Consider the following 25,982-nt stretch of genomic DNA (forward strand, 5'->3'; position numbering starts at 1 on the left):
TGGTACATCCACATATTTTGAGTGGATTATTTCTGTGGGATTTAAATGCATATTTGGGGGGCAGAAGGTTCTTCTCAGTCATAATCAGTGCCATTTGAATCATGGAAGTTTTTCCCTGGGCGGAAAAGGATTATTGCTATTGTAATTCCAATTCCACATCTGGTTTTGATGGACTTGAAATGCAACATCAGGATGCAAAATTTAAAACTGGCAGCTTTAATGAATAATCTAAGAAGCATATATATCCTATTGACACTTAAAATCCAGCTGATACATTTTAAGAACGTTTCAGATTGCAAAATAGTATAATGACACTAGGATAATGACACTAACAGCACAATCCTGGGAATGCACTCATATACTCATTCCCCAGTGAGTATAGTACTACAACCTAAATTTCTCCTAGACTTTGAGTTTAGCCGAATTAGCATAAACACAATATCAGGACACAATAGCTTGTTGCAGAATAGGTGTGTTGCATTACAGACATGATAATGTGCATTTTTTGAAGCTGTAACCCAGAAGTCTCTAATATGGTATCCTCTAGATGTTGTCAGACTACATCTCCCGTCATCCCCAGGCAACATAGCCATTTGGGATGATGGGAGTTGTAGTTCAGCAACATTTGGAGGGCGCTATGTTGTCTATCCCTGCTATATAATGCAACAAGATGTTGATCTCTACTTTCTGGTTTTGGGAGGTTGGTATGAGCTTTGGCTTTGAATCCATAGAAGCCTATATAAATGATTCATATTTGTTTATTGTTGCATTAATTTCTTTGCAGCCATATTTTTAGACAGGTGTTGGTTTTAAGTACAGTTATCAAGACATATGGATTTTATTAAATCAGATTTTTAAAAGATAAAAGCATTGCTATAAGTCACTTTAGATGGTTGGGGATATTTTGGCTTCGAAAGCTGAAGTGCTCAAGGAACAACAATTTGTGATAAATGTTCATCAATCTGTCACTCAACTCATGATGCTTGTAGCACCTGTAGCTCTTCATAGCATTTATACTTGATGTTTACAACTGAAACATCTGAGTTAAGGAGGAGTTCATTTGCTGCGTGTTTGTGTTCTTTAAAACAATAAATATTAATTCGGTTCCCGCACTTTAAAAAATATATATGACAGACTAAGGAGGTGCATTGTCATGAACTAAGAATACTTTATGTTGATGTTGTGTTTTGAAACCTCCTCTGCACATGATTGTAATGCAGAAAGTTACTTTTTATGGTATCATTCTTATGATTCATAATAATCCTGTCTTGCAAAAGTGTCAGTGGAAATACAAAAGTCTAAGCCTAGATCTCCTTTCCTGCCAAGTCTGCAAGTACAATACTTGCCACTCAACAAAACAAACTAGACATAAATTTGCCTCCTGGGTGGCGGAGAAAACGAATATAACTTGGGGAAGAACCTACAGTATACATGGAGTGCTGATTTGGCCATCTGAGACCAAGTTCGCATGTTCAGAAATGCAGAAATATGTACGTGATGTGGTCTGCAACAGGCATTTGGCCATGAATGTCTTGGTAGTATTTGTTAAACTCATATAATATTGCTCTCTCATCCCAGGGAATCCTAGCAACTGCAGTTCTGTGAATGGTCTGCAGTTCTCTAACAAAATTCTCAGGACCCTCAGACCTCAATTCCCAGAATCCTTTGAGGGTGCTAACAGTTCGAATGATCTAAAACTGATATACACCTGTAGCGTAATTTCACCCTTTTGTTGTCATCTTACTCTTATGCCAACAGAAGCAACACGATGTGGTATGGCTAATACAAGGCTAGGCTTTAAATGGAGACCTTCTTTCCAAGGTTCCTTGCTCTCTACGGCTTTGCATGAATTGCATGGCACTCTGCAGATTTTATTGTAAGCCGATTTGCTGGTTTAGGTTCGCATCCCACCCTTAATCCATTATCTCATATTGCTGCTATATACAGGACTAGTGACAGACTCCTGGACCCTATTCCCAAGCCTGCTGCCAACTACCCAAGACAAAACTTTCCAATTATATGTTCCTAATTTTCTCAGCCAGCCTCCAGTGCCTGACTCCTGTTCAGCATTTAAGTAATTGAAGAATCCCAAATTATTTCGTGGTTAAGAAAACCTGGAACCTGTTTTCTCAATTGCTCAATTCATCTGTTTGTACGATACCTTAAAAGGCAAAGTTGGTGTGTTTTTCAGGGTTTACAGCGGTGTCCCAGTATGTTGGCTGCCATTCCCAGCCCAATTAAATCCAACCAGAATTACAGTGGGATGGTTCTACGTCAAAATAAACAGGCGACTCATTGCAGCGTCTTTTATAACTCCTTCATCAAGGGTGGGGAATCTGTGGCCCACTGACTGCTCCTGGACTACAACTCCCAACATACCTTACCACTGGCTGTGCTGTCTGAGGCTCATGGTGGAAGTTCCGATTCCTAGAAACATCTGGAGGAAGGCCACTGATCCCCCCCCTCCATACACAAAAGGACAGGAGGGGACATAGATATATGCTTACTTATACATTACGGATGTGAAATTAGAAATAGACATTCTACTCTAAATACATCTCATCAAAGTGAAGAATTCTCTCTTCTTTTTTGCCAAATCTTTTTTATTCATTTTCCAAATCAGCCACAAATTAAGGCAAATTTAATTTCCGCTAAAAATTGGTTCCCCTGACTCTGTTCTTGATGTGCCCAGAGTTTCTTCTTGCTGTTCAAGAGGTCTGCTGTTGACAGACAGTTGCAAAGCCCCTTCTTAAGATTCTTTATCTATAAATTGGGCTTGCAACAGATAGCCCTTCAGTTTGCAACCCCACCCTAGCCCAAACTCCCGTCTTATCCTCAATTGAATGAAAGTGCCCTCTGACACACTAGGAGATGCTCCCATCATCTTTTCCGTAAAGGCTATGTGGGAGGAAGCCCACAAGAAAACATGCTTGCCTCCAGCAGAGGCCGGTGTGGTAGGGCAGAGCCATCCTCCCAGCACCAACAACACTGGTGCTCAAGGTCAAGGCTGCCCAGATGCACCAGTGGGAATGCCAGATTGGCGCCACTGGTGTATCACACAGCCCCAACTTCTCTGCTGCCCAGCCCTGCCCCAGTACGTTTACAAGCACAATTCAAAGTGTTGGTGCTGACCTTTAAAGCCCTAAATGGCTTTGGCCCAGTAGACCTGAAGGAGCGTCTCCACCTCCATCATTAAGCCCAGACACTGAAGTCCAGCTCTGAGGGCCTTCTGGTGTTTCCCTCACTGCAAGAAGTGAGGTTACAGGGAACCAGGCAGAGGGCCTTCTCGGTAGTGGTGCGTGCCCTGTGGAACATCCTCCCATCAGATGTCAAAGAAATAAACAACTACCGTATTTTTCGCTCTATAGGGCGCACCGGACCATAGGGCGCACCTAGTTTTTTTGGGGGGGGGGAATAAAGAGAGAGAGAATTATTTCTCCCCCCCCCCAGCCCCAAAGAGGAAAGAAGCCAAGACAGCCAGCGGGATCCATCTGCTGCGCTCTTCGGGCTGCAGGCTGCAATCTGCAAGCCTTCGGAGCCCCGGGAACTCCCGCTGCGCTCCGAAGGCTTGTGGATAGCTTCCTGAAGCCTGGAGAGCGAGAGGGCTCGGTGTGCACCGACCCCTCTCTCTTTCCAGGCTTCAGCGAAAGCCTGTATTCGCTCCATAGTGCGCACACAGAAGAAGAAGAAGAGTTTGGATTTGATATCCCGCCTTTCACTCCCCTTCAGGAGTCTCAAAGCGGCTAACATTCTCCTTTCCCTTCCTCCCCCACAACAAACACTCTGTGAGGTGAGTGCGGCTGAGAGACTTCAAAGAAGTGTGATTGGCCCAAGGTCACCCAGCAGCTGCATGTGGAGAAATGCATCCTATAGAGCAAAAAATACGGTATCTGACTTTTAGAACACATCTGAAGGCAATGCTGTTTAGGGAAGTTTTTAATGTTTGATGTTTTATCGTATTTTGAATATTCTGTTGGAAGCCGCCCAGAGTGGCTGGGGAAACCCAGCCAGATGGGCAGGGTATGGATAAATAAATAAATAATGATAATAAAGCTGGCTTCTGGAGGCAGCTTAGCACCCGAGTTTGCTATTGGTATATTCTTGTATTGTTGCTCTTAGGCTATTTTTATCCAGTTAAATTGTTGGCTTTAGATCTGAGTTTGCTGTTTTATATTTGCTTATATAGAAATTGGGGAGGGGGGGAATTAAACAAATGAGAGTAAAAGTAGAAGCTGGAACAGTGAAGAAGTTTCCCCCAATTTGGCTAAATTAATTTGGGTTGAGAATTGTACGTCCTTGGGGAAAGAACCTCCTTGCTTACCAGCTGATGGAAGGTTTGCTTTTTGATTTATCAGAAGTCAGAATATCGCCTTAGTTATAAAATTAGTTGGAAGCACTTTTCCATTCTTCGAGACTGGGTTTATTGTAACAATCAACTGCAGATCATTATGAGCATGAACTTCTAAGCGGAAATGAGGCGTATTCACAGTACGGAAAGCAATCAGTACTTTGCCGTATTGCCTGCAGCCATCCTTGTAGTCGGTGATTCTGAAAACAAAATTAATTGGAATAATTTGAACATTATGGAGCAAAAAAATTAATTGGAATAATTTAAACAATGTGCAGATTGTTGCAGACAGGAAGTACCTAAGGGGGACAGACTGAATAAAAAATGACCACCCTCAATATATGTTTACCATCAACACCCAATGCCTAAGCTGCTCTTGCTACTGCTTTTTTCTTAGAGGTGGTTAATGAAACAAGGCCAAGGCCAACATTTCTGCTTGTTCAAATAATAGGGAAGAACGACTGGGGGGAGGGGGTGGTGGGATGTGAAGACAATGCCTAATAACTGAATCATGATCTTCCCTATTCCTTATGAGTCCGGGACCATATGCTAGGTAGGTGAGCAAGAGCAATCTGTGAGGGACAGATTGAGAGCACTGGTTCCTAGTGCCCATTGGGAAGGCAAGGAGCCCAACAGCAGTTGGAGTCAGTGCCAATGGCAGGCAGAGCCAGCTAATTGTACTGTTCTCCCCATCCTCCTCCCTGCTGAGTTCTACAGGGGCAAAACTGAGAATAATGAGGAGGAAACTCGCAGCCAGAGCAACCTGTTGGACTCATTGTAAGTAAGAAGGCAGGCAGGAGGGGTCTGGTTGAGATTCAGCCACGTACTGACAAATTCAAGTTGTGCAATTCTAGCTGAGCAGGAGGTCTTGTGCAACAGTCCTGCTTCCCCAAAGGTTTGGGCTTTTTGCAGTTAGGAAAGTGACAGGAAAATGCACAGAATCTGTGGAGTCACAGATGCTTTGACACACCATCACCTAATCCTTCAAACAAATCAGAAGGAACCTTCATTAAAAAGCCAACTTTGCGGGATCTCCTTGCAAACGAATCAAGACGAAAGCTCAACAGGAAACACCCACAGTTAGAATAAATGGCTGAATGCCGGTTTGCAAGTAAAACTGAATTAGTGTGTCGCGGAATGATGCATGTCTAAAAAGTGTGTCAACAACATACAAAGTTTAGAAAGCTCTCGAATATATAGTATTTAATGGGAGATTTTCTGTGTGTCATGAGCAGTGCACAGAGCAGCAGCTTTGAGATTACAGTTTCTCTCTTGTATTATTTTTTATTAAAAAAATAAAGAAAGCAAAAGGAAGAGTAATTAATCACCCTCCTTTTGTCTTGTGTGAAGACGTTGGTGCTGTGTCGCCAACCATTATTGTGCAGAGGCCAGCATTATATTCATGAGGCAGTCCAGAAGATGGAGAGGCTGCCCGATAGCGGTTCCATTTTTCAGTGATTAACTTTCCGTGCTTTGATACATAAAATGTAATGTCACCCGAAAGATTTGTTAGTCGCCAGCTATTCTTTTCTACTTGTCTTGGGTTAGGCAGGGAGAAGAAGGAGCTTCTATCCATAACTGTTTTACCAAGTGCACAGCTACTGAAGTATTTTCTGTCAGCGTATTAATCAAGGTGGGGAACTTGTGGCTCTCTAGGTGCTGTTGGGGACTACAACTCCCATGAGCCTCAGGCAGCATGGCCGATGCCCAGGGATATGTAGTTCAGGAGAATCTGGAGGGCCACAGATTCCCACGTATATATTTTATAATCTGAAGATTCCCAGAACACTAGAAAGCGAAACGGGAATGTATCTGATGTGGGGGGGGGGCGTATCCCAATATTCTACACAAAGATATGCATGTTTAGACAAAGAGAAGCAATTGCCTAGCTTTCTGACTGCTAGACACCCATTTCCTAACAACAGTTATTTCCTAAGGAAATAACTTAGTTAATTTCATGGCTGATCTCAGAAAGGGCTTTGCTCTTGTAGCATTTGAAAGGCTTCAACTTCAGGATCTCAGCACCAGGCCAGCAACTGGTCCCAGCCCCTGCCATCATTTCCAACATTCATTGCATTTGACGCTATAGAAAACGCTGTATGATACATTGCAGTAAATTGGAGTAAATCCATTCCAATATTCTTTATGGCAATGGTTTTCCAAACAGGGCAGGACGTGAAGGTCTCTCTGGGTAGCGTAGGCATATGGAGCAGGAGCTGCAAAATTCCAGGGAAGGGATAGTATCCTGAGACAGGTAGAAAGTGCTTTCCCCATAAGTGAATATCTGTGTAGGTGGAATGGCCCCTTAGCAGAGCCTCCCCTTCCACCCCGATTCACAAGAGATTTGTCGGGATGGCCACATTCCCATTACGGCCTTCTTCCATTTCCCTGCTCATTATTTTAGGGGAGCGTCACAAAGGTGCTGTTCCAGTGGGATAAGCATTCTGATCTACATCTCCTTGCATGCAGCTTGTATATGACAAGATCCATGGATGTTGTCAAAAGAGGCCAGTGTGGTGGGGCGGCTGTGCACACCTGACCTCCTGACAGTTGGGTCACTGATGGTTACCAGGAAATGGGGGGGAGGAGGGAGGCCAGACCACAGGAAGGTTGATGAGGTGCAAACACAAAGCCACTCCCGACCTAAGGAGGGGGGGTTGCGGGCTCACCCCGCGGGACTCAGGGATTCCCTGTCTCATTAATATTCATCACCTATAGCGACAGCCAATCGGCTGGCGGTAGGGGCGGGCTTACTAAGGGGCACTTAAGGTCGGGGCAGCCCTGGCTCGCCCCTTTTCCTTCTTTGCAGCAGCTGCGGTTTCCCACCCACCCGCCCTCTAGGTGGGCATTTGGACTTTGCTATGGGCTTCGGCTGGTCGCCACAAGGGGCCTGGTAGGAGTTTTTCCATTTGGCTAATTGGCTGTATTTTAGAAGCCACTTGGTTTTTTCACCTACCTCGTAGCAAAACGTCACAACTCCTGGTTTTGGCGGTTAGGCATTGGCAGGAGTATTGTTATGCAAATGAAGTCGGGGGGGGAGGAACGCCATCACCTCCCCCAAATCTTGAAGGGTAGTTCGTTAAAGGACTCCGGGGGGCGTCACCTCGTCCGAAACCTACGGAGGCTGGGGCCTAAAGCGCGCTCCCGAGCGGTAACCCCTTGGAGAGCGCCTAGGGATGTGCATCTCGGGGGCTCCCCCTGTTGGTGCTTAACCCTTCCCGGTTAGACCGGATAGGGCCAATGCCTAAAGCCAATACCGCTCTTACCTGTAATCAATAAAGTTGTGGCCATTTTTCGCCCATTAACCTAAATTCTGGTGTCCGGTGTCTTTATTTACTCCGTCTGTGGGAGGGGGCGGGAATCGCCACGCAACAGCAGGACCCCTAGATTAGCACCACACTGACCTTCCCATTCCGTCATGGTCCCAGTAAGCAGCAGTGACTTACTTTGTAGAGAAAGAATTGGAAATGGGGGGACTGAATCCAGTAGCTTCCACATGCCGTGCATGGGCTCTGCCCCTGAGCTATAGCCCATTCTCTGTAGTAGCTCATCTATAGATCTGGCCCACTGTTGGAAGGAAATAAAAGCCCTGCTACAAACCAAAAACCATTTTTCCAGAAGTGGGCATCACATGCTGATAAACCCATGGGTTTGTATTTTTACCCCATTTGCAGTTCTTGGCCCTTTCATAATGGAAACCCACTATAGCATGAGGGAGTAAATGCAACTTAAAGTTGGAAACGTGAGATGTGGTGGTTATTTATTAAAGCAGACTTGACTATTATGTACACACACACATATACACATACTGGTGTTCAAGCTTGAATTCACACCATAATTAAGCAAGACCCAATATTTGCAAGCTTCAGTAATCTAAAGATCATGCAATTATTCACAACAACCCAAGAGAACAGGGGGGAGATGGAGGCAGATTTATTAGTATTTATTAGTCTTAGTAGTGGTGATATTCCTTCCCATAATTACGAGCTACACGTTTTTATTTTGGCTGAAGGGATTTTGGCTAGTCATTGTAACATATTTATTTATGTTGGTATTATTATAGATGCCCTTACCTTTGCCTGCTTTTTAAATATTACATATGTGCCCCACCCTTACTTCAAAGAGTACATACGACTGCAGTGTATGTTTCTACATCTAATCATCACAACAACTCTTGAGGGGGATTTGATTGAGAGAGATTTGAGAGAGGGTCTTGGCTCAGTAGTAGTTCATTTGCTGTGCATGGAAAAGTTCTGAAATCTGGAAGACCTGCTTCCAGTCAGCATAGATAGTACCAAGCTAGATGGACCAGTGGTCTCATTTAGTATAATAAGGCAAATTTCTATTATCTATGTCCCATGACTTGCCCATGGCTGCCCTACCTGTGCACATCAGGGACTTGTACCTGGACTTCCTGGCCCAGCTCCAGTACTCTGGCTCAGCTGAACTTAATACCCACATGAGTTTTACTTTGGCCCTCAGGCTCATATACTTCCGCTTCCTGTTGTGCACTGTCATCCCTCCCTCACTTCCTAATTCCAGCAAACTGTGCTTGCATTACAACCACATGGGGCAAACCTCCAAGCCTGACATGGAAACTGGTTTCTAACTGTAGTTCCCCATTCTGAGTTGTGAGCAAGGTATGGCTTAAATAAATGAAATACTTTATTGTCACTTGTACAACTTGTATACAGTGAGATTACACAAGCACCCCCCCACTCAGCTCTCTTAGTCTTAATTCCCCTCGTTTACTGACGCACACCCACCAAACCCGAAAGTTATTTGCCCTGTTGTTATCTTTTCATTCAGCAGCCTAACAGCCCACGGATAGAAGCTGTTCTTTACCCTGTTGGTGCGACTAATCATGCTTCTATATCTTCTGCCCGAGGGCAGGAGATCAAGAAAGTGCCGGCCAGGGTGTGAATCATCCCTGAGAATTTTCCTCACTCTCCTGAGGCAACGTTCTTCCGCGATGTCATCCAGTGGATTCACGGGACAGCCCATAATATCTTGTGCTGTATTCACCACTCTTCAAAATAAATCTCCACCTTCAAAATTCAACTGTAAAGGCAAATGGTTGTTTGTCGGAATAACCTGGAACTGAGAGGAAATAGGAGGAAATATATAATTTCTATTCCACCTTTCTCTCCAAAGAACTCAAGGGGACGTACATGGTTCTCCTCCTCATTTAAACTTCATAACAACCCTGTGAGGTGAGAGGCCCCATCTTCTCAAGGGGATTGAGGGGGCCCATGTGTGGTGCTGCTCGGCACACTAAAACCACGTGCCTGATGGCAGGGGGCAAAGCTAAACGCCCCCTGAATATTGAGGGGACTAGGTCCCCTCAGAAAATATGGGGGGGACTTCCTTAGCCCCTAGGGGCTGGTGCAGCTGCTGTAAAATAAGTTAGCCTGAGAGGCAGTGATTGGCCCAAGGTCACCCAGTGAGCTTTGGAGCCAAGTGCGGGGATCAACACTCTCTAATCATTACACCCAACTGGGTCTCTTTACTACACCACACTTACTGAGCTAAACTGCAGAAAAGTCAAAGATGTTGCTTGGGTCCATAACACGTCAGGAGCAACATCTATAACAGGGTAACTCAAGCCACATTGTTCCTTTCTAAATGTTCTGTCACTGGGTAGAGAAAGTGGAAGAATCAAACCTAGTTTTTTAGTTATGCCGATTAGAGTTGTAACCTGTAAATGTCCAGTTTTCTCAGTGATGTGGCTGCTGCCTGCAGCCATGATAGTTTTTCAGAATGTACTGCCCTATTCCAGAATGTGCAGGTTTTAAGGGAAGTAATCCTGGCTCCAAGGTATGGATGTCAGAAAATTCTAACGAAAATGGAAAAGGAAGTAGGAATTGCTGCAGTTTGTGTGTTCGTCTGTGGCCAGGATCGAAAGAGAATGCAATCAGTATTTATTTGTATCATTTACGAATAATAATTAGTGGTAGGATTTGTTGTTGTTTTTAAAAAAGAATATACTTTCAGTGTTTACACTGAAATGAATGTAAGTTACATAACTTCAGTTAAATAGCAGAAAGCGAGATAAATAACATAGTATTTGGCAGAAGCTGAACTGCAGTAGAACAGAAACAGGCTGATTGTGATGAATACAGGCCAGAATGGAAATTGCTGCTCTCTCATGTCCCTGCTTCAAGGGGGAGGGATGGAAACAGGAGTGGGTAATAGAATAGCCTGCCAGCAGAACACAACAAATTGAAAAACTGGATAAGAGTATTCCTGACTGAAATACTTAGTATAATGCTAAAGTTGTACCTGTTTGCAGTGCAATTCCACATCTGGTGTGCATTCAACCCATAGCTCTGCCACTTCCCCTCTACATATTGGTCGATAAGCAGCCATCAGATGTGCGTATATTTAAGTGTATGCAGCTGTGTATTTGTGGAGTTTCCCCCCTCTCTCTTTCTGATGGAGGTGGCAAGCCTAGTCTTTGCCAACGCATACTGCATTTCCCCCCACAGCAATATATCATTTGAGCTGGCACAGGTGTGCATTTTGTTCCTGTATCCCTCGTCCTAATCCATCTTTAGCAGATTTGCTCCCTAGATTGCTTTGCCTCCATTGTTTCGTGATTGCACAAACAACTTCCTCACTGTCTGCCAGCAGGTCTCTCTCCTCCCCCACCTCCCACCACAGTTTCTAATAATCTCTGGTTTAGTCTGCATGAGTTGTAATAATCTCTTTGCCTCGGTACACTCTTCATTGTTCAGGTAGGCATCTGTTTTTCTCCATGCTGCTTAATCTGGCACTGAAACCATTTCCATCTTCAAATCTATTGCCAGTTTTAAAATGAGAAAGCCAGGCATGGGGTTTATCCAATATTACACAAGCCCATGGCCTGTGTAAGAAAGGGAAAGAGAGTTTCATAAATTAATAGAGATCTTGTGCCATGTACAAGTTCAGATTTTACAATATTTCAAACGGATTTAAGGAGATCATTTTGATTCCAGAATTGTTGAGTTAGTAAACAACACTTTATTAATAATTGGGGCAAAATAATATACTATTGACTCTCATTGTTTGAAGGATACTATTCATGCTATATTGTTTAAAAAATGCATTAATTGCATTATGGCAGGTATTATATATTTTATATTTTTTTAAAATGCTAGAAATCCTAAAACCATAGAATTTGAAAGTATCAAAACACTATATTCACCCTTCTTTAAAAAATGTTTTATTAATTTCCCAGAATACAAAACAAATCATAAACAATCATAGCAGTTTTGGTCTAGTGCCAGGTAAGTTAGGAATGTTACAATAATGCAAAAGTCTATTGTATAGAGAGATCCATGCCATAATGTTGCACGTTGACAAAACAAAGAAATGGAAAACATATTACCTCAAAATGATTGTGCTTGAACATTCCCTTGACTACCCTGTGGTATGTTAAATGCTCTGATAGGGCGACATCCCAAACCATTTTGGGTCATCTTGGCTTCACTCCTCGGCCAGGTTCAACAGGAGATATTTTGAGATCTTTCAGAAATAGCTTGGCCTTTCATCCCCGGGGTTTAGCAATTTCCCCTTGTGCTGCGCTACCAATTTAACAGCGAAGGTTCTGAGTGCTGCTGTAAAGGGCTTGAAAGCTCAGAATCACTTTAACATCTCAGGATGTATATGTCTTGAAATATCTCTTTTTGTTCGTCATTGTTTTGCAATGCTTTTTACACCTGCTCTTTCTTTGCAGTACAGTTCAAAGCACACAGTGATATCTCTGGCCACTTCTTCATTGCAAGGTCTTGGGCCTGCTACTCTGTGTGCTCTTTCAGTACCCTCAGCAGTGACAGCAATTCCCATGTTTAGTCTCTTAAACCATTCCTTTAGAGATTTTGCCTCTCCCCCGACTTCTGTTTCAGGGATTGCCCTCAAACAAATTCCCTGCGGTCTCTGTTCAGTTGCTTCTCTGCCCACAACCCAAGGGCCTCAATTTTTAAAAAGTCTGTCTCTGCCTGATTGTCCAGGCCCATTCATGGAGGTAGGTCTGTTGATAGCTATTTCTAAAGGGAATCTCTAGGTCCAGAAGCTGTACAGTGGTACCTCAGGTTAAGTACTTAATTCATTCCGGAGGTCCGTTCTTAACCTGAAACTGTTCTTAACCTGAAGCACCACATTACCTAATGGGGCCTCCTGATGCCGCCATGCCGCCGGAGCACGATTTCTGTTCTTATCCTGAAGCAAAGTTCTTAACCTGAAGCACTATTTCTGGGTTAGCGGAGTCTGTAACCTGAAGTGTATGTAACCTGAAGCATATGTAACCTGAGGTACCACTGTATTCCTCTGAATTCTAGTTACTGAGGGATAAACAACAGCGAAGGGCTATTGCTTTTATGGCCTGGTTTTGAGCTGCTCAGAAGCATCCATCTAGCCTTGATGGTCTTGTGAATCTTTGCCTCTGTCAGGCCCCCCCTTCACAATTGCTTCCCAGGATGTGTCTTGGATAGGCCACCAATTAGAGTGCTAACCTTCATGTTTTTGCTCTGACAACCTGTACTGTGGGTCCCTGTCCTCTTGATCTTCAATGGTCTCTTTCTAATCTTCAGATTAGCATTGCAAGATGAATCCTCTCTTGTCTTCTGTTTGGATGGGCCTCAACCCAAATTCCTTTGCCTTCTGGAGATCCACTGTGACCTGTGGCAAGCCCAGCAGGGAAGACCCTACAGGCTGTGCCAGGGCTTCCAGTCTGGCCTTTTTGATCATCTCTGAGCCGGAAACATCAAGCCCAATTAGCATCCTCACACGGTTTCCACTGCAAATATTAAAATGTCCATGATGATATCTTCAAAGGAGCAGAATTACAAAGTCAAGCAATTCTCCCTTCCTGCAGTGCCATACAGATTTAATTTTTCTTTATTAGCTTCTAATTTGCAGGGTTTTGGGGTAGTCAAATGAGAAGGTGGGGGAATGAATTATGAAATATCACCTTGGGTGTTTGGCTGCACCGTGGTATAGGGATATGAAGTGGCAGCATAGCTAGAGGTATCGCTATCGTTAACAGATATAATTAATTCTCACATTTAGCAACCAATGGAATGAAAGTAATTACCATATTATCTCTCCCAGCCTGCGGGAATAAGAGGGGCAGTAAAGGGCATATGAGCAGAAAAGTAGTATCTAAAATAATATTTAACAAACAGATCTCAGAATGAATAAGGCCAGGAGAACTAAGGGCTTGTTCTTTTAAACACATTTGGATCTTGACACATATGACGCATGACTGTTCAGAGCCCGATTATCAGAGCAGATATTTTTATATATTAAATACCACAGAACTCACAGATAGAGTGGCTATTTCTGTATTGCCAGAAAGAGAGAGAAATACAATACCTAAAAAGACAACAACAAACAAGAGTATGTATGCATGCATGCAATTTTTAGAAATGATTAGAAATCAGTGCATTACACCATAGCAAGATTGACTGAGCTCAGATGACCTGGGAGGTTGTTCCACCTGCTGTCCATATTCTAACTGCTGATAAGCTACTTCAAGGGCCTATTCTCCTTGTTGCTTTTCCCTTGACCTGTTGGTGTTGGTCTGAGCATTTCTGTTGGCATATGGGGCAGGAGTCTGATTTTAGATGATGTCATCATGCCTTTCTGGCATCAACCTGTAAGTTGACTGGAACTCTGGTTAGATTAAACTCTGAATCTAACTCAGAGTCAGGAACATAAACCATGGTTTGTTCCTGCTTTATTTGAACCAGCACTAGTTTAAACTAACTAGACGTCCCCAAGTTCTTCATTGCAGAAACTTCGTTGCAGTAGTCTTCCTGGTATCTGAGGAAAAGGAAGTGGGGAGAATACAGGCCTGAGGTGCTCATAACTAAAGGTAAAGGTAAAGGGACCCCTGACCATTAGGTCCAGTCGTGACTGACTCTGGGGTTGCGGCGCTCATCTCGCTTTATTGGCCAAGGGAGCCGGCGTACAGCTTCCGCGTCATGTGGCCAGCATGACTAAGCCGCTTCTGGTGAAACCAGAGCAGTGCACGGAAACGCTGTTTACCTTCCCGCCGGAGCAGTACCTATTTCTCTACTTGTATTTTGATGTGCTTTCGAACTGCAAGGTTGGCAGGAGCAGGGACCGAGCAACGGGAGCTCACCCCGTCGTGGGGATTCGAACCACCGACCTTCTGATCGGCAAGCCCTAGGCTCTGTGGTTTAACCCACAGCGACACCCGCGTCCCTTGAGGTGCTCATAGACATAGCACTAAATCACAGTTTAGTCTGGTATCTGAAAAGGACCAGAATATATAACTAAGATGAAATTTGAAAGTGGCATTTCCAAGCTCACACTCTTTGGCTGTGTATGCGTTCTAGCTTTGCATATTCATTTGGTTTCAGAATCAGGGACAGCTCGCACAGGATGCAAAACAACAACAAACCCAAACAAATGCTGGGCTGAATACACGCCATCATTTGATGGCAACTCTTTGTCCCTGTTTTTTCTCTTCGCTTCTACTGAGCAACACTGCAACACCTTTCCTCCTCTTCCTCCTTAATTTAAAAGAGAGTTCAGAGCAGTGATATAGAAAATAGAACCCACAGTGGAAGAACCCTCCTCTTAATTCAAGGCCAGTGGCATTTTCCTGATCATAGTAATTTATGGAGCATTAGTTGCCATAACAACCAAAAACAGCTTTTAGGGTGTCAGTATTTTCCTTTGTAAGGTGAATTTAGTGTCTAGTGAGAGAAGGGAGGCAGGGGAAAAACAGCAGCGTAATCTCTGCAAACTGGAGGGCTTGGCTTAATCGCAGGAATTACATGACACCTCCTAGCGCTCTCATGCTATCTGCTGTCTTGCCAAAAATGAACTTGGCAGTCTGTAACCGTCTATCTAATCATGGTCAAAAAGTGATAGGATGTGAATGACAACTCTTGGGGGGGGGATGAGCATCAGATGATGGCTAGGGATGTAAAGAGGCAGCGATTTACATCCTATAACTGGGATCGTTGGATTCAGCACTGTTTCTCTTCTGTTACGGTTTGGCTTCCACTGAAACCAACATTATTTGTCTCTTGTGGAGGATGAGGTTACCAATGGCTGCTAGTCACAATGGCTACGCTTTGCCTCCAGAGTCTGAGGCATTAATGCTTCTGAATACATTTGCTGGGAACTGCTCTTGTGCACAGATCCCGCTTGCCAGTTTCCCACAGGCATCAGGTTGGGCGATGGGCCTGATCCACCAGGCTTTTCTTACGTTACTACATTCTTTCCTTTGTGGCTTTAACTAATGTAATCAATTAAGCAATCAATGACGTAATCCATTTCGGTGCATTTCAGTGGAAGGGAAATGCCTGCAACAATGCAGAAAACTACTTAACTTATTTACATAACATTTGAGGACCAAAAAAGAATCACCACAAATACTGCTTTTACACACTTGAGTGATGTCTGTATCTGACCTCAGAAGAACATGCAGATGGTGGCAGTTTCCTTTCCCATTTCCAGCAGAATTCTCCAATGTCCCTAATGTTGGGATAGGAAGTTTGTGTATGATTGTGTGCTTTGTAAATCTGTGCAACTCCAAGAGATCTACCGTATTTTTCGCTCCATAAGGCGCACTTTTTCCCTCCTAAAAAGTAAGGGGAAATGTGTGTGCGTCTTATGGAGCGAATGCAGGCTGGAGGCAGGTAGGAAAAGCCCCCAAGAGCCACACACAAGCTCCGCACGGCTCTTGCGGGCTTTTCCCCAGGAGGGAGAAGGGACTGACATGGCCAGTCAGTCCCTTCTCCCTCCTCGTAGAAAAGCCCACAGGAGCCGCGCACTCCTTAAAGGGTGTGCGGCTCCTGTGGGCTTTTGCGGGGGTATTGCCATAGCCGCGTGCAGCCCCTCTGGCCAGGAGAGGCTGCGTGCGGCTATGTCTTGGCTTCTTTGCTCTTTGGGGCTGGGGGGGGGGAACCCAGGCTTCCCCCGGCAGCCCCAGAAGCTCTTTGGGGCTGGGGGGGAATAAGTTTTTTTTTCTTGATTTCTCCCTCTAAAAACTAGGTGCGCCTTATGGTCCGGTGCGCCTTATGGAGCAAAAAATACGGTAAACCATACCTTGTTTCATTTTAATTTTCTGTTTCTAGCTTGTTGGTTATGCGGGGAAAAGCACAGCCTTTCTCTTCCAGTTAGCGTACAGGGGCCTTCATGTTTTCTGGTGACTTCTTTTCAAACCGCACAGCAGGTTGGTGTTCAGTGGGCTGTCTGGGGACCAAGACACAACATGTGTTCTCAATTTTGGGCCTTTTATGTTAGGAATTTTCCACTGTGCAATTACGTTAAATTTGGAGGCACCTGAGAAGTGCACCTTCGCCCCGACAACAACACACACACACATAATGCAAGGTTACACGAATGAAATAACAATAGCTGGAAAGGAAAACAAAGTTCAAATAGGATTTCTTCTCCCGTGATGGCAGGCTGCCCACATGGGGTCAGGGACTTAATGCTAACCCCGCTGCCAGTCGACTCTTGCAGCAAAAGATGAAAAGTGAGGTTTCATAAATCACACTGGAAATTATCATCCTGCTCCTCGTACGTGTAGGGGGGGGGTTCTTCTTCTTTTGCACACACGTGTTAGAAACAATAAGAAACTCATTCTGCCCCAAAATAAAGCATGAAATGAAAACCACATTAAATGTTTCTCATGATACATTTTGAAGACATCATTGCCTACAATGGTTTCCTGTTGTCCGGTGACATTGTCTTGCAGCTGCTCATGCAAATGTATCGCTTCAGAAAGGAGAGAGAGGCTGAGAAATAGTTCATATAAGAGGGTTAAACGGCAGTCCTGTGCAGTTACCCTAGACTGTGCCCCATTTAACTCAGTGGGATTTACTCCTAAATAAACAGGGATAGGATTGCAGTGTTGCTGCAGCATCATGAGAGTAAAGCAGGATTAGATATCACATTTGTCATAAACCCAGTAGACGGACACATACTAGCTGACATCTCTCATGGCCAAAACAGATGAGATGCAAGCAATCTGTAACTGGATCTCCCAATTTTTATCTTTATTTTTAAAAACAAACATAAAGGCAGTGGGGTGAAGTACTTGAATTTTCTGCAAGAAAGCATTGTTTAATCCTGCCTCTTTCCATACAGTTCGGCTGATCAAAATCTCCCTATTCCCAAAGCTGTGGGACAGACAAAGGCCTGGTATTTAATGCAATTACCTGTCCATCCGTCCCCCAATTGCTTGCATCTATTTCTTCTCCAGTCACATGGGAATTAGTGCAGAAGTTGAAAATATCAAGTCAAAGTCAGGTGCTGCAGACAAGTCCTTTTAAGTATCTGAGATGGTGTTCTTAAGAGTTGCTGTTTTCAGATGTATAACTTTTTGTCCTAAAAACTCCAACTGTGTCTAGATTTTCTGCCACGGCCAATGAACAGAAGCAGAACAGTGGTAGAGTACAGTGGTACCTTGGTTCTCAAACCTAATTCGTTCCGGAAGTCTGTTCCAAAACCAAAGCGTTCCAAAACCAAGGCGTACTTTCCCATAGAAAGTAATGCAAAATGGATTAATCCATTCCAGACTTTTAAAAACAACCCCTAAAACAGCAATTTAACATGAGTTTTACTATCTAACGAGACCATTGATCCATAAAATGAAAGCAATAAACAATGTACTGCAGTCACACAAACAATCAGTAGCTGAACTGGGTTCCACACAGTCAGAAAAACAAAACAAAAAGAGTTACAAAAACGCAAAACAAATAGCAAAAACAGACAGACTTCAGCGTAACACTCAGATAGTCAGCGTAACACTCAAAATGGAGCATGTTCAGTTTCCGAAAAAAGTTTGCAAACCAGAACACTTACTTCCAGGTTTGTAGTGTTTGGGTTCCAAGGCGTTTGAGAACCAAGGTACCACTGTGAAGCTGTTCAGCATTCGCCTTATGCCGTAATGGCTTTTTCTGTAACGTACCAATGTACCTCTTTGGGCTGACTCACATGTGAGAAGTCTAATCAGCCCGCAATTCTAGGATGGAGAAGTGGACATACACAATCTGTTCCATGGCATGCGCAGTGTAAGATGCAACCTCGGTGCTCTGCACATTGTTTGTGTGATTTTTTCCCCCTTTCCTCCTTTAGCCACCCCCAGAGAAAGGAGAGGTCATGCCCAAGATCTTTACACAAATGAGACATGCACGCTCCATGCACACTCCAACATCCCAACCCTGCTGGCTCAATCCTCAGATCTTTGTACATTGAGCGGAAGTCTGAAGGGGAAACCCATATTCAGCTGAACATGTGCAGGCTTTTCCATGCGATTGGGAACCCAGATTACACAGGGTTGCATGGAGGACGGTGTGTGTATTCAGCTGCACGTGCATTGACTCCTCCTTCAGGCCTTTCCCACCCAGCATGCAAATGTTTGGAGGTGTAGCCTGCCTGAAATGCGACACTGGAGGAGCCTGGCTCCCTTCCCGCTTTCCTGCATTATGCATTACTGGAAACTGTGATGCATAACTTCCATATAAAGCTGTTGAATCCACCTGGTGTAAACCAGTCGTTTGAAGGTACAACACAACCTTCACAGCCCAGTCCTTTGATTTGAGCCAGTAGCAGGTGAATGTTTAGAAGGGGTAAAACTAGCAAAGTTGCAGCATTACAGAAATCATCTTGTTGCACCAACTTGTAACGACATCGGTTCTGTGTTCTGGGCTGCAACAGCATCACAGTTTTTCAGGATCAGGATTCCAAAATGTGTGCCTATGTTACTGCTTTACGCTTCTTTCCTTCTCATGCATACATTAACAATGGGTTTTCATAACTTCCTCCTTCTCCTGCATAGCTGATAATTCCCACACAACCACACACCATCTTCCAAGTCTCCATTATATGCAGAGACAGATGTCTCAGTCTTATGAATAATCAGATGTAGATTAACTAACTGAGGTGAAAATTCACCTCGCACTCCTCTGGCCCACATAAAAGGAAAAAGAAAGCAAGCATGAAATTAATTTTATTTACCGGTAAATGATAAACCAGAACATGAATTGCGATGATGCGAAAATAAATTAATTTCAGCAGTCTTCAAGTAAGTCAAGTTAAATGTCGGGTGTGTACCCCGGAAATATTTAATAGCTGATTTTCCTTGCAACTTCATGAAGGAAACCCAGAGTTACCATAAGACAGAATCCAGTCCTTCAAGATTTCTAACTGTACAGACCCATCTAGTTTGTTCAGATGCAATACTGGAATGGATGGATAGATGGAAGGGAGTGAGGGATGAAGGACAAAAAACAGCTGTTGCATTTCATTATCATTTATTTAACATGTATGTTCTTAAGTTCCTTAATTAACCCCTCCATGGATGCTGGAAACTGGTCTTAGCACACAAAAAGTATGTGCAAGACTAGATCCCATCTTGTTCAGAAAGATTTAATTCTGCTTAGCAGTGGGGGGGGGGACATGCTTTTTTATGTCTCTGGCAGTATATGGATAGGCTTGCCTGTTAAGGACAGCTGAAACTCCATCGCTGTTGGACTTTTTTTGGTAGCAACTACGTGTAGAAAATGAGACATTAAGTGTGTATCACCACACATGGCGGTAATCAGATTACTAGATATGGTGGCTGTGGCCTACTTCCATTTTTGGAGGAAGCATATGCCTCTGAATAACAGTTGCTGAGAATCACAAGTGGGAAGGGTGCTTTTGCACTCACGTCCTGATTCCAAGCTTCCCACAGGCATCTTCTTTGCCACCAGAGTGCTGGACTGGATGCGCCTTTGACCTGATAGGGACGCGGGTGGCACTGTGGTCTAAACCGCTGAGCCTCTTGGGCCTGCCAATCAGAAGGTTGGGGGTTTGAATCCCTGTGACAGAGTGAGCTCCTGTTGCTCTGTCCCAGTTCCTGCCAACCTAGCAGTTCGAAAGCACACCAGTGCAAGTAGGGAAGGTAAACGGCGTTTCCGTGTGCCGTGGTTTCTGTCACGGTGTTCCGTTGCACCAGAAGCAGTTTAGTCATGCTGGCCACATGACATGGAAAGCTGTCTGTTGACAAACGCCAGCTCCCTCAGCCTGAAAGCAAAATGAGCGCCGCACCCCATAGTCACTTTTGACTGGACTTAACTGTCCAGGGGTCCTTGACTTTTACCTACCTTACCTTGGCCTGATCCACAGGGCTCTTCTTGTTTTCAGTTTTCTACAAGGAAGCTGTATCTATATAGGAAGTGCATCATACATAAAGAGACTGGGTAGCTTTTCTTGATGAACTCTTCTGAATCGATTCATGCTAGATGATTTTGTGACTCAAACCTCCTCCGCTAGAAGGGCACATTCATTGTGTCTTTGCAGGAGTGGTCAGCTCCCAAACCCTCAGCTAAAAGCAAGTGCATTGCATGTAGGAGATTGCAGGTTTGCCGTTGCATTGGACAACTGAATTGGGCTAGATGGTCTGGGCAGGTATGAGGCAGCAGCATATGCTCTGAGGATGTAAAATCGACCCTTTCTGGATAATGAGGCTTCTCGTGGTCACATGCCCAAAAGTTGCCTTTCCTGACGGCACTCAATTTGACAGGGGGGTCAAGCAGGTTGCAGCTGCCCCAGATATAGTTGATTCCTACATCTTGTAAATGTAAGTCGCTGTCAGTCATGAACGGCAACAAGCAGGCTGATATGTCAATAGGAATTTTCTCTCTTATTACTCTCCTTGCCCAGTGAGAGAAGACACCTGTCAGGTTATCACCGGGAATATATTTCCCTCTGCCTTTCGTAATTTAGAGGCTGTTTCCTTGTGTCCTTTACCACACACAGCAACGTGCCGTTCGCGTTTTTGCAAGTCTCCCATGCATTTGTGTCCCCAAAAAACAAGAGGCAGTCTTTATATACCGTGAAAAGGTGTGTGTGTGTGTGTGTGTGTGTATAATGTGATTTCCTGCCATTTAAAATTACACCTGAATAATAAGCCAGGTGAGAAGTGTTGTGCCGGAGGACTGACCCCTGTAATGCCAACCCAAAATCAGATATACTAGAAATATTGTGCAGGGAAGAAATTGACTGTCAGATTTGATCAGTGTCATTAAATAGGCTGTCATCAGAGTACTAGATGTTTCGTTCAGATACAAACACAGCTGCTGTTTCTGATGGCTGCTGAATGCAGATAACACAGGTTTTTTTTGGGGGGGGGAGAAAGTGTTGACGTGAGCAGTAGTGATTTCCGCTCCATTGTCTTGATGCTCTCTTCATCTCTCTCCGTCCCTGCTCCTCTGCCCCTTTCAGGTACAACGTGTTTGATTGCGTTGCTGTCAGATAAGGAGCTCACGGTGGCCAACGTTGGGGATTCGAGGGGCGTCTTATGTGATAAGGATGGCAATGCTATCCCTTTGTCGCACGATCACAAGCCCTACCAGCTCAAGGAGAGGAAGAGGATTAAAAGAGCCGGTAAGCTTATAAAGTTTGGTGTTTACTTCTGTGGGCCTTATATACTGTGGGTTTATATACTGTAATAAACTCGGCGGGAAGATGTTGTTTGCATTTTTGGAAATACGGCTGTATGGAGCTTCTCCTCAGGGAGTGGAGAGGCAGGAGCCAGCCAGTATGGCCTGTAGCTAATGGGACTTGTAGTCTAGCAATAGTCTAGGTTGGAGAAGCCAGGACCAAAAGTTGTTTATTCTTTTATTCGTTATTAAATTTGTATACCGCCCTTCCTCCAAAGATCACAGGGTGGTACACAACATAGAAATTCACACAACATAGAAAGATGCACACACAAAACTCTGGTAGCTTGATTGGAGAGGAAAAAAACAACTTGAAGCTTCCAGTTCAGAATGGATGAAAACCAGTGCCTCTTCTGGCTAATGCTGCGTTATGTCCTGTAATAACGATTCATTCAGAGCAGGCAATAGTTCTCTGTGGGAAAGAGAAGAAAATGTAGATTCCATACACTGGTGAGAGAGCACAAAGTAGTCTTTTAACAGCAGAGCACCTATTAGCAATTAACATTTGAACCTGATTATTGTAATCCAGAAGAGGAGGCTTCATTAAAGAGATGAATATTCTAAAATTTTCACTTAAATAATCAGCTGAAAGAACTCCTGCTGCTTTGGAAATGCAACTTTTATGTTATTTTTCTCTCTGTATGCTGTATTGGCCTTGTTTGGGAAGGGAGGGGTAGGCGAGGGAGTTGTTCCTTTTTAAATTTATTTTTATGGGCATCCAGACATCACCAGGCAGCTGCTGAGATCGATACCTTGACAGGGTCCTCACTGTCAATCCATGGTGCCCCTTGGCCCTGCCCTTGTTTTTCCTTAACAGCTACTGCTTATTTGCCTACTTTGAGCGGTGCCTTCCTGTATGAGCAAGCAGTAACAGGTATAGGAATTAGAATGTAAAACCTTGTTTTGCACAAGTCCAGCTAATGAAATAAGTGGGCTTCCCCCTTCTATCCCAGCTTAACAACTTGTGAAGTAAGTTTAAAAACAAGATTTATTTACATTGGTTCACAGAAAAGGCAGCAGCAAATCTATGCAGGCAAAATTCTTATATTTACAGTATTACCAGCTTCAGGCATATGCCTAAAACTGGGGCAAGCAGAGGCGTGTTTGCCTCCAGCGCTGGTCAAAGGGAGAGGGAGGAACAGGAAGTACTATATGCTCTTTCTCCAGGAAAGGAAGGGAAATGACATCACACAGAGCCCTCTCTATCAGTTGTATTTCTATGATCCGAGTATCTGCAGCTCTGTGGTGTTAGCTCCTTCTCATGCTCACTAGCAAGAATATGCATTTGTTAGGTTTGGCTGCTCATCTCCCACAGCTTGGCCACTGGATCCTGCTGGACTGGAAGAACAAAGGGCTTCCTGTACCAATTTAAGTTTTATGTAATTAGAATAGGGGGTAGCCTTTGTTCACTGACGTACTTTGTGATCGCACATATGCAAGTGAGCTGTTTTTTTGTTTCCTTTGGGGATCCATGTAGACTGATGCCATGTACGCAGGCCACATGGAACTGTACAAGGTGTGCTGAGGTGTGGAGCTCCAGTTTGCAATAACTGCATATTCCTGATATGAATATACTTAATTCGTGTTGAACTTTCGGGTCCTTTTGACATGAGCTCAACATGCAGCAGTGCCAAAAACCTTTTTAAAAAAACCTCCCTCTTAAGCAGAAGCCTGAAGTGCACACTGTTTGGTTTTGTAATGAGGATTTCGAAGTGCTCTTTCAAAGACAGAAACCTGAACTTTTTTTCTAAAAGGAAATGCTTCTCATCCAGCCGCAGGCAAGCACCACATGTTTTTTGTTGAGATTTCAGCCTTTGCTTCACAGAGGCAGCAGAAAGCCACTTTCCGTGCATAAGAGGCGGCTGCTGAGGCTTGGAAAAGCAAAAGCAATCCTGCAAAGATGGGTCAGGGAGGAGGGGAAACCAATGAATATCAACTCTTTGCTGCGGGCAAAGGGAGCTACATGCATTGTTGCAGTTGTTAATTTCATTTCTATTCCGCTTTAAATTTTTAGGGGGGGGGAATCTCAAAGCAGTTTACAACCTACATTAAAACGTCAAATAAAACAACCCAGAATAAAACATTAGAGAAGGAAGTCAAATATAAAGTATACAATTCAAAGCAACAGGAAACTAAAATATTATCTGAAGATTTCAAAACAAGACATTGCAAAAGGAGGCCAGCTACAGAATCAACATTTAACGCAGCAAAGTTAACAAACAAATAAAGTTTTGGCTTAAACACATGCAGAGCCATGGGAATCCTGTGGATCCAGTTTGATGGCAGTCACAGAATGTAATGGAATTTTGCAAATGGCTGGAGTCCTTCCCTTCTGCTCCCCTCCCCTGCCATATCCTTTGCTTTAAGGAAGATGCCTGCTGTTTGTACCCAGAACGTTCCCCCCTTTTCCTTCCTAGAACTCCTAAGTGTGAGGTGATTATTTTCAAAAGACTTTTCTGGATCATTGCAAGGACCCTTGGGGAGAAGGAGGATCAACTTCATTTGTGTTATTTCCTTTCCTTTTTGCCCCAGGGTGAGATTTTGGTCTTTACAAGTGTGTATCTGATGTGCCACCGCCTTCATAAATCTTTTTAAATGAGTGCGAACTCTTCTTGAATTGTACCGAAGGGAGAAAGAGGGCTTGGTTAGAGCTAGGAGGCAGGCTGCCTGAGCACATCACTGTATGGCAAACGTCAGAAACAAAGGCTGATATTTTCTTGCTGTTCAGCAATTTGTCATATCTATTTGGCCAGCAAAAAAATAAATACAAAACACATAAGGATGTACTTGCCTCCAGGAATTCATGTGACAACCATTTCAATAGCATTGGCTTGGATACTGACACAACCCAACTCCTTGTAGCAATGTTTGGGTATTTCATAATGGATTGCAAAATACATAGCATAAAATGGAGGAAATAACTCCAAGGAGATCATCTTCACAGTCCATTCATGCAGCTTCTGTTAACCATGCTACTCAGTATATATATGTTTTTCTTCTCACAGTACATCTTCCTTTCTTTTTTAATGGACTAATCCAATGGATCTAAGAAACAATGTGCATAGAAGTCCAGCCTTGGGGTGTTACCCATGAGACAATGGTAGCAGCAATGATGCAGATGTTAAGTTCTCCTCCTCCTCCCTGTCTTCCCCTCCTACTGATATTTAGGAATATTTGCAGCATCAACAGGTGTGTTACCTTACCAGCAGCAGCCGCCAGTGAAATCAAGTGAGGAAGGGCAGAAATGCCATGTGGTGACATCATGAGCTGGAAGTGGGAGAGAACTTCAACTCATGAGTTACATTTTTGAGAGCATCTTCAAACCATGGAGAGACCTGGTCTGAACAAAGACATTGGATTCTTATCTCATTATACATGACAAAGCCATTTTTCACCTTCTCATCCCTTGCTTTTTCCTGTAAGACCTATTGCAGTCGTTAAGAGTCGTCAACAGGCTCATCACAGCTATCTGCCAACCACCCATTCCCACCACCCTTCTGAGTAATACCCCTCCCCACCTTCTCACTATATAGAAGGATCTGGCAACTTCTGTTTCAGTGTATCTGAAGAAGTGTGCATGCACACGAAAGCTCATACCAAGAACTAACTTAGTTGGTCTTTAAGGTGCTACTGGAAGAAAAAAAAATTTGTTTCAAATCAGGAGGAAGCTGTAATTTCGACCTTACAGGCATTGTTATGCACACCCAACATGCACAGTATGATAGTTCAGGGTGCCAACACATACCTTGAGATTGGTTTCCTTAGAATGAGAGTTGCTAGAGACTGTGGCATCTTTGTAATATAAAGTTTTTATATAAACATATATACGGGCTGAACGTAAGATGTTTGGGATCTGTTTACATCCCAACAAATCTTGTCCCACAATTAGGGTCCTTCCTTCCTTCCTTCCTTCCTTCTTTTCTTTCTTGGGGTGGATAAAGTCATAGCTTTGGATTCAGCATAGATGGACAAGACCAGCCAGGGAACAGGAAGAAGGCCTGCCCTCTTTAGCTCATCTTCTGAAAACATCTCCAGCTATTAATTTCTATGGCAACCAGTCACTTGTACTCTTTAGTCATGCAAAGAGATAACACAACAGACTTGCCTACAGCCAATAACTTGACGGAAAGACTGGCTTTACCACTTTAGCAGAATCCCATCTTGTGGATACAAAACGACAA

The 25,982-nt window shown here is 43.8% G+C and overlaps 1 protein-coding gene and 1 long non-coding RNA gene across 3 annotated transcripts in view; one reads left to right on the forward strand and one right to left on the reverse strand.

The window, feature by feature from the left end:
* Window positions 1-25,982, forward strand: part of PPM1L (protein phosphatase, Mg2+/Mn2+ dependent 1L) — a 172,872-nt gene that overhangs the window by 142,248 nt on the left and 4,642 nt on the right. For both annotated transcript variants that reach the window (XM_083613523.1, XM_083613524.1), the window contains exon 4: window positions 21,584-21,745. In XM_083613523.1, coding sequence (XP_083469649.1) covers window positions 21,584-21,745 — 162 coding nt within the window. The remainder of the gene's footprint in view (window positions 1-21,583; window positions 21,746-25,982) is intronic.
* Window positions 11,537-16,133, reverse strand: LOC310762521. Its single transcript, XR_014548057.1, has 2 exons — window positions 15,778-16,133; window positions 11,537-13,124 (listed from the first exon to the last, which is right to left on the reverse strand). It is a non-coding gene; the product is annotated as an uncharacterized lncRNA (long non-coding RNA).

Source organism: Podarcis filfolensis (genome assembly GCF_964270895.1).
Source record: "Podarcis filfolensis genome assembly, chromosome: 5".
NCBI lineage: Eukaryota > Metazoa > Chordata > Lepidosauria > Squamata > Lacertidae > Podarcis > Podarcis filfolensis.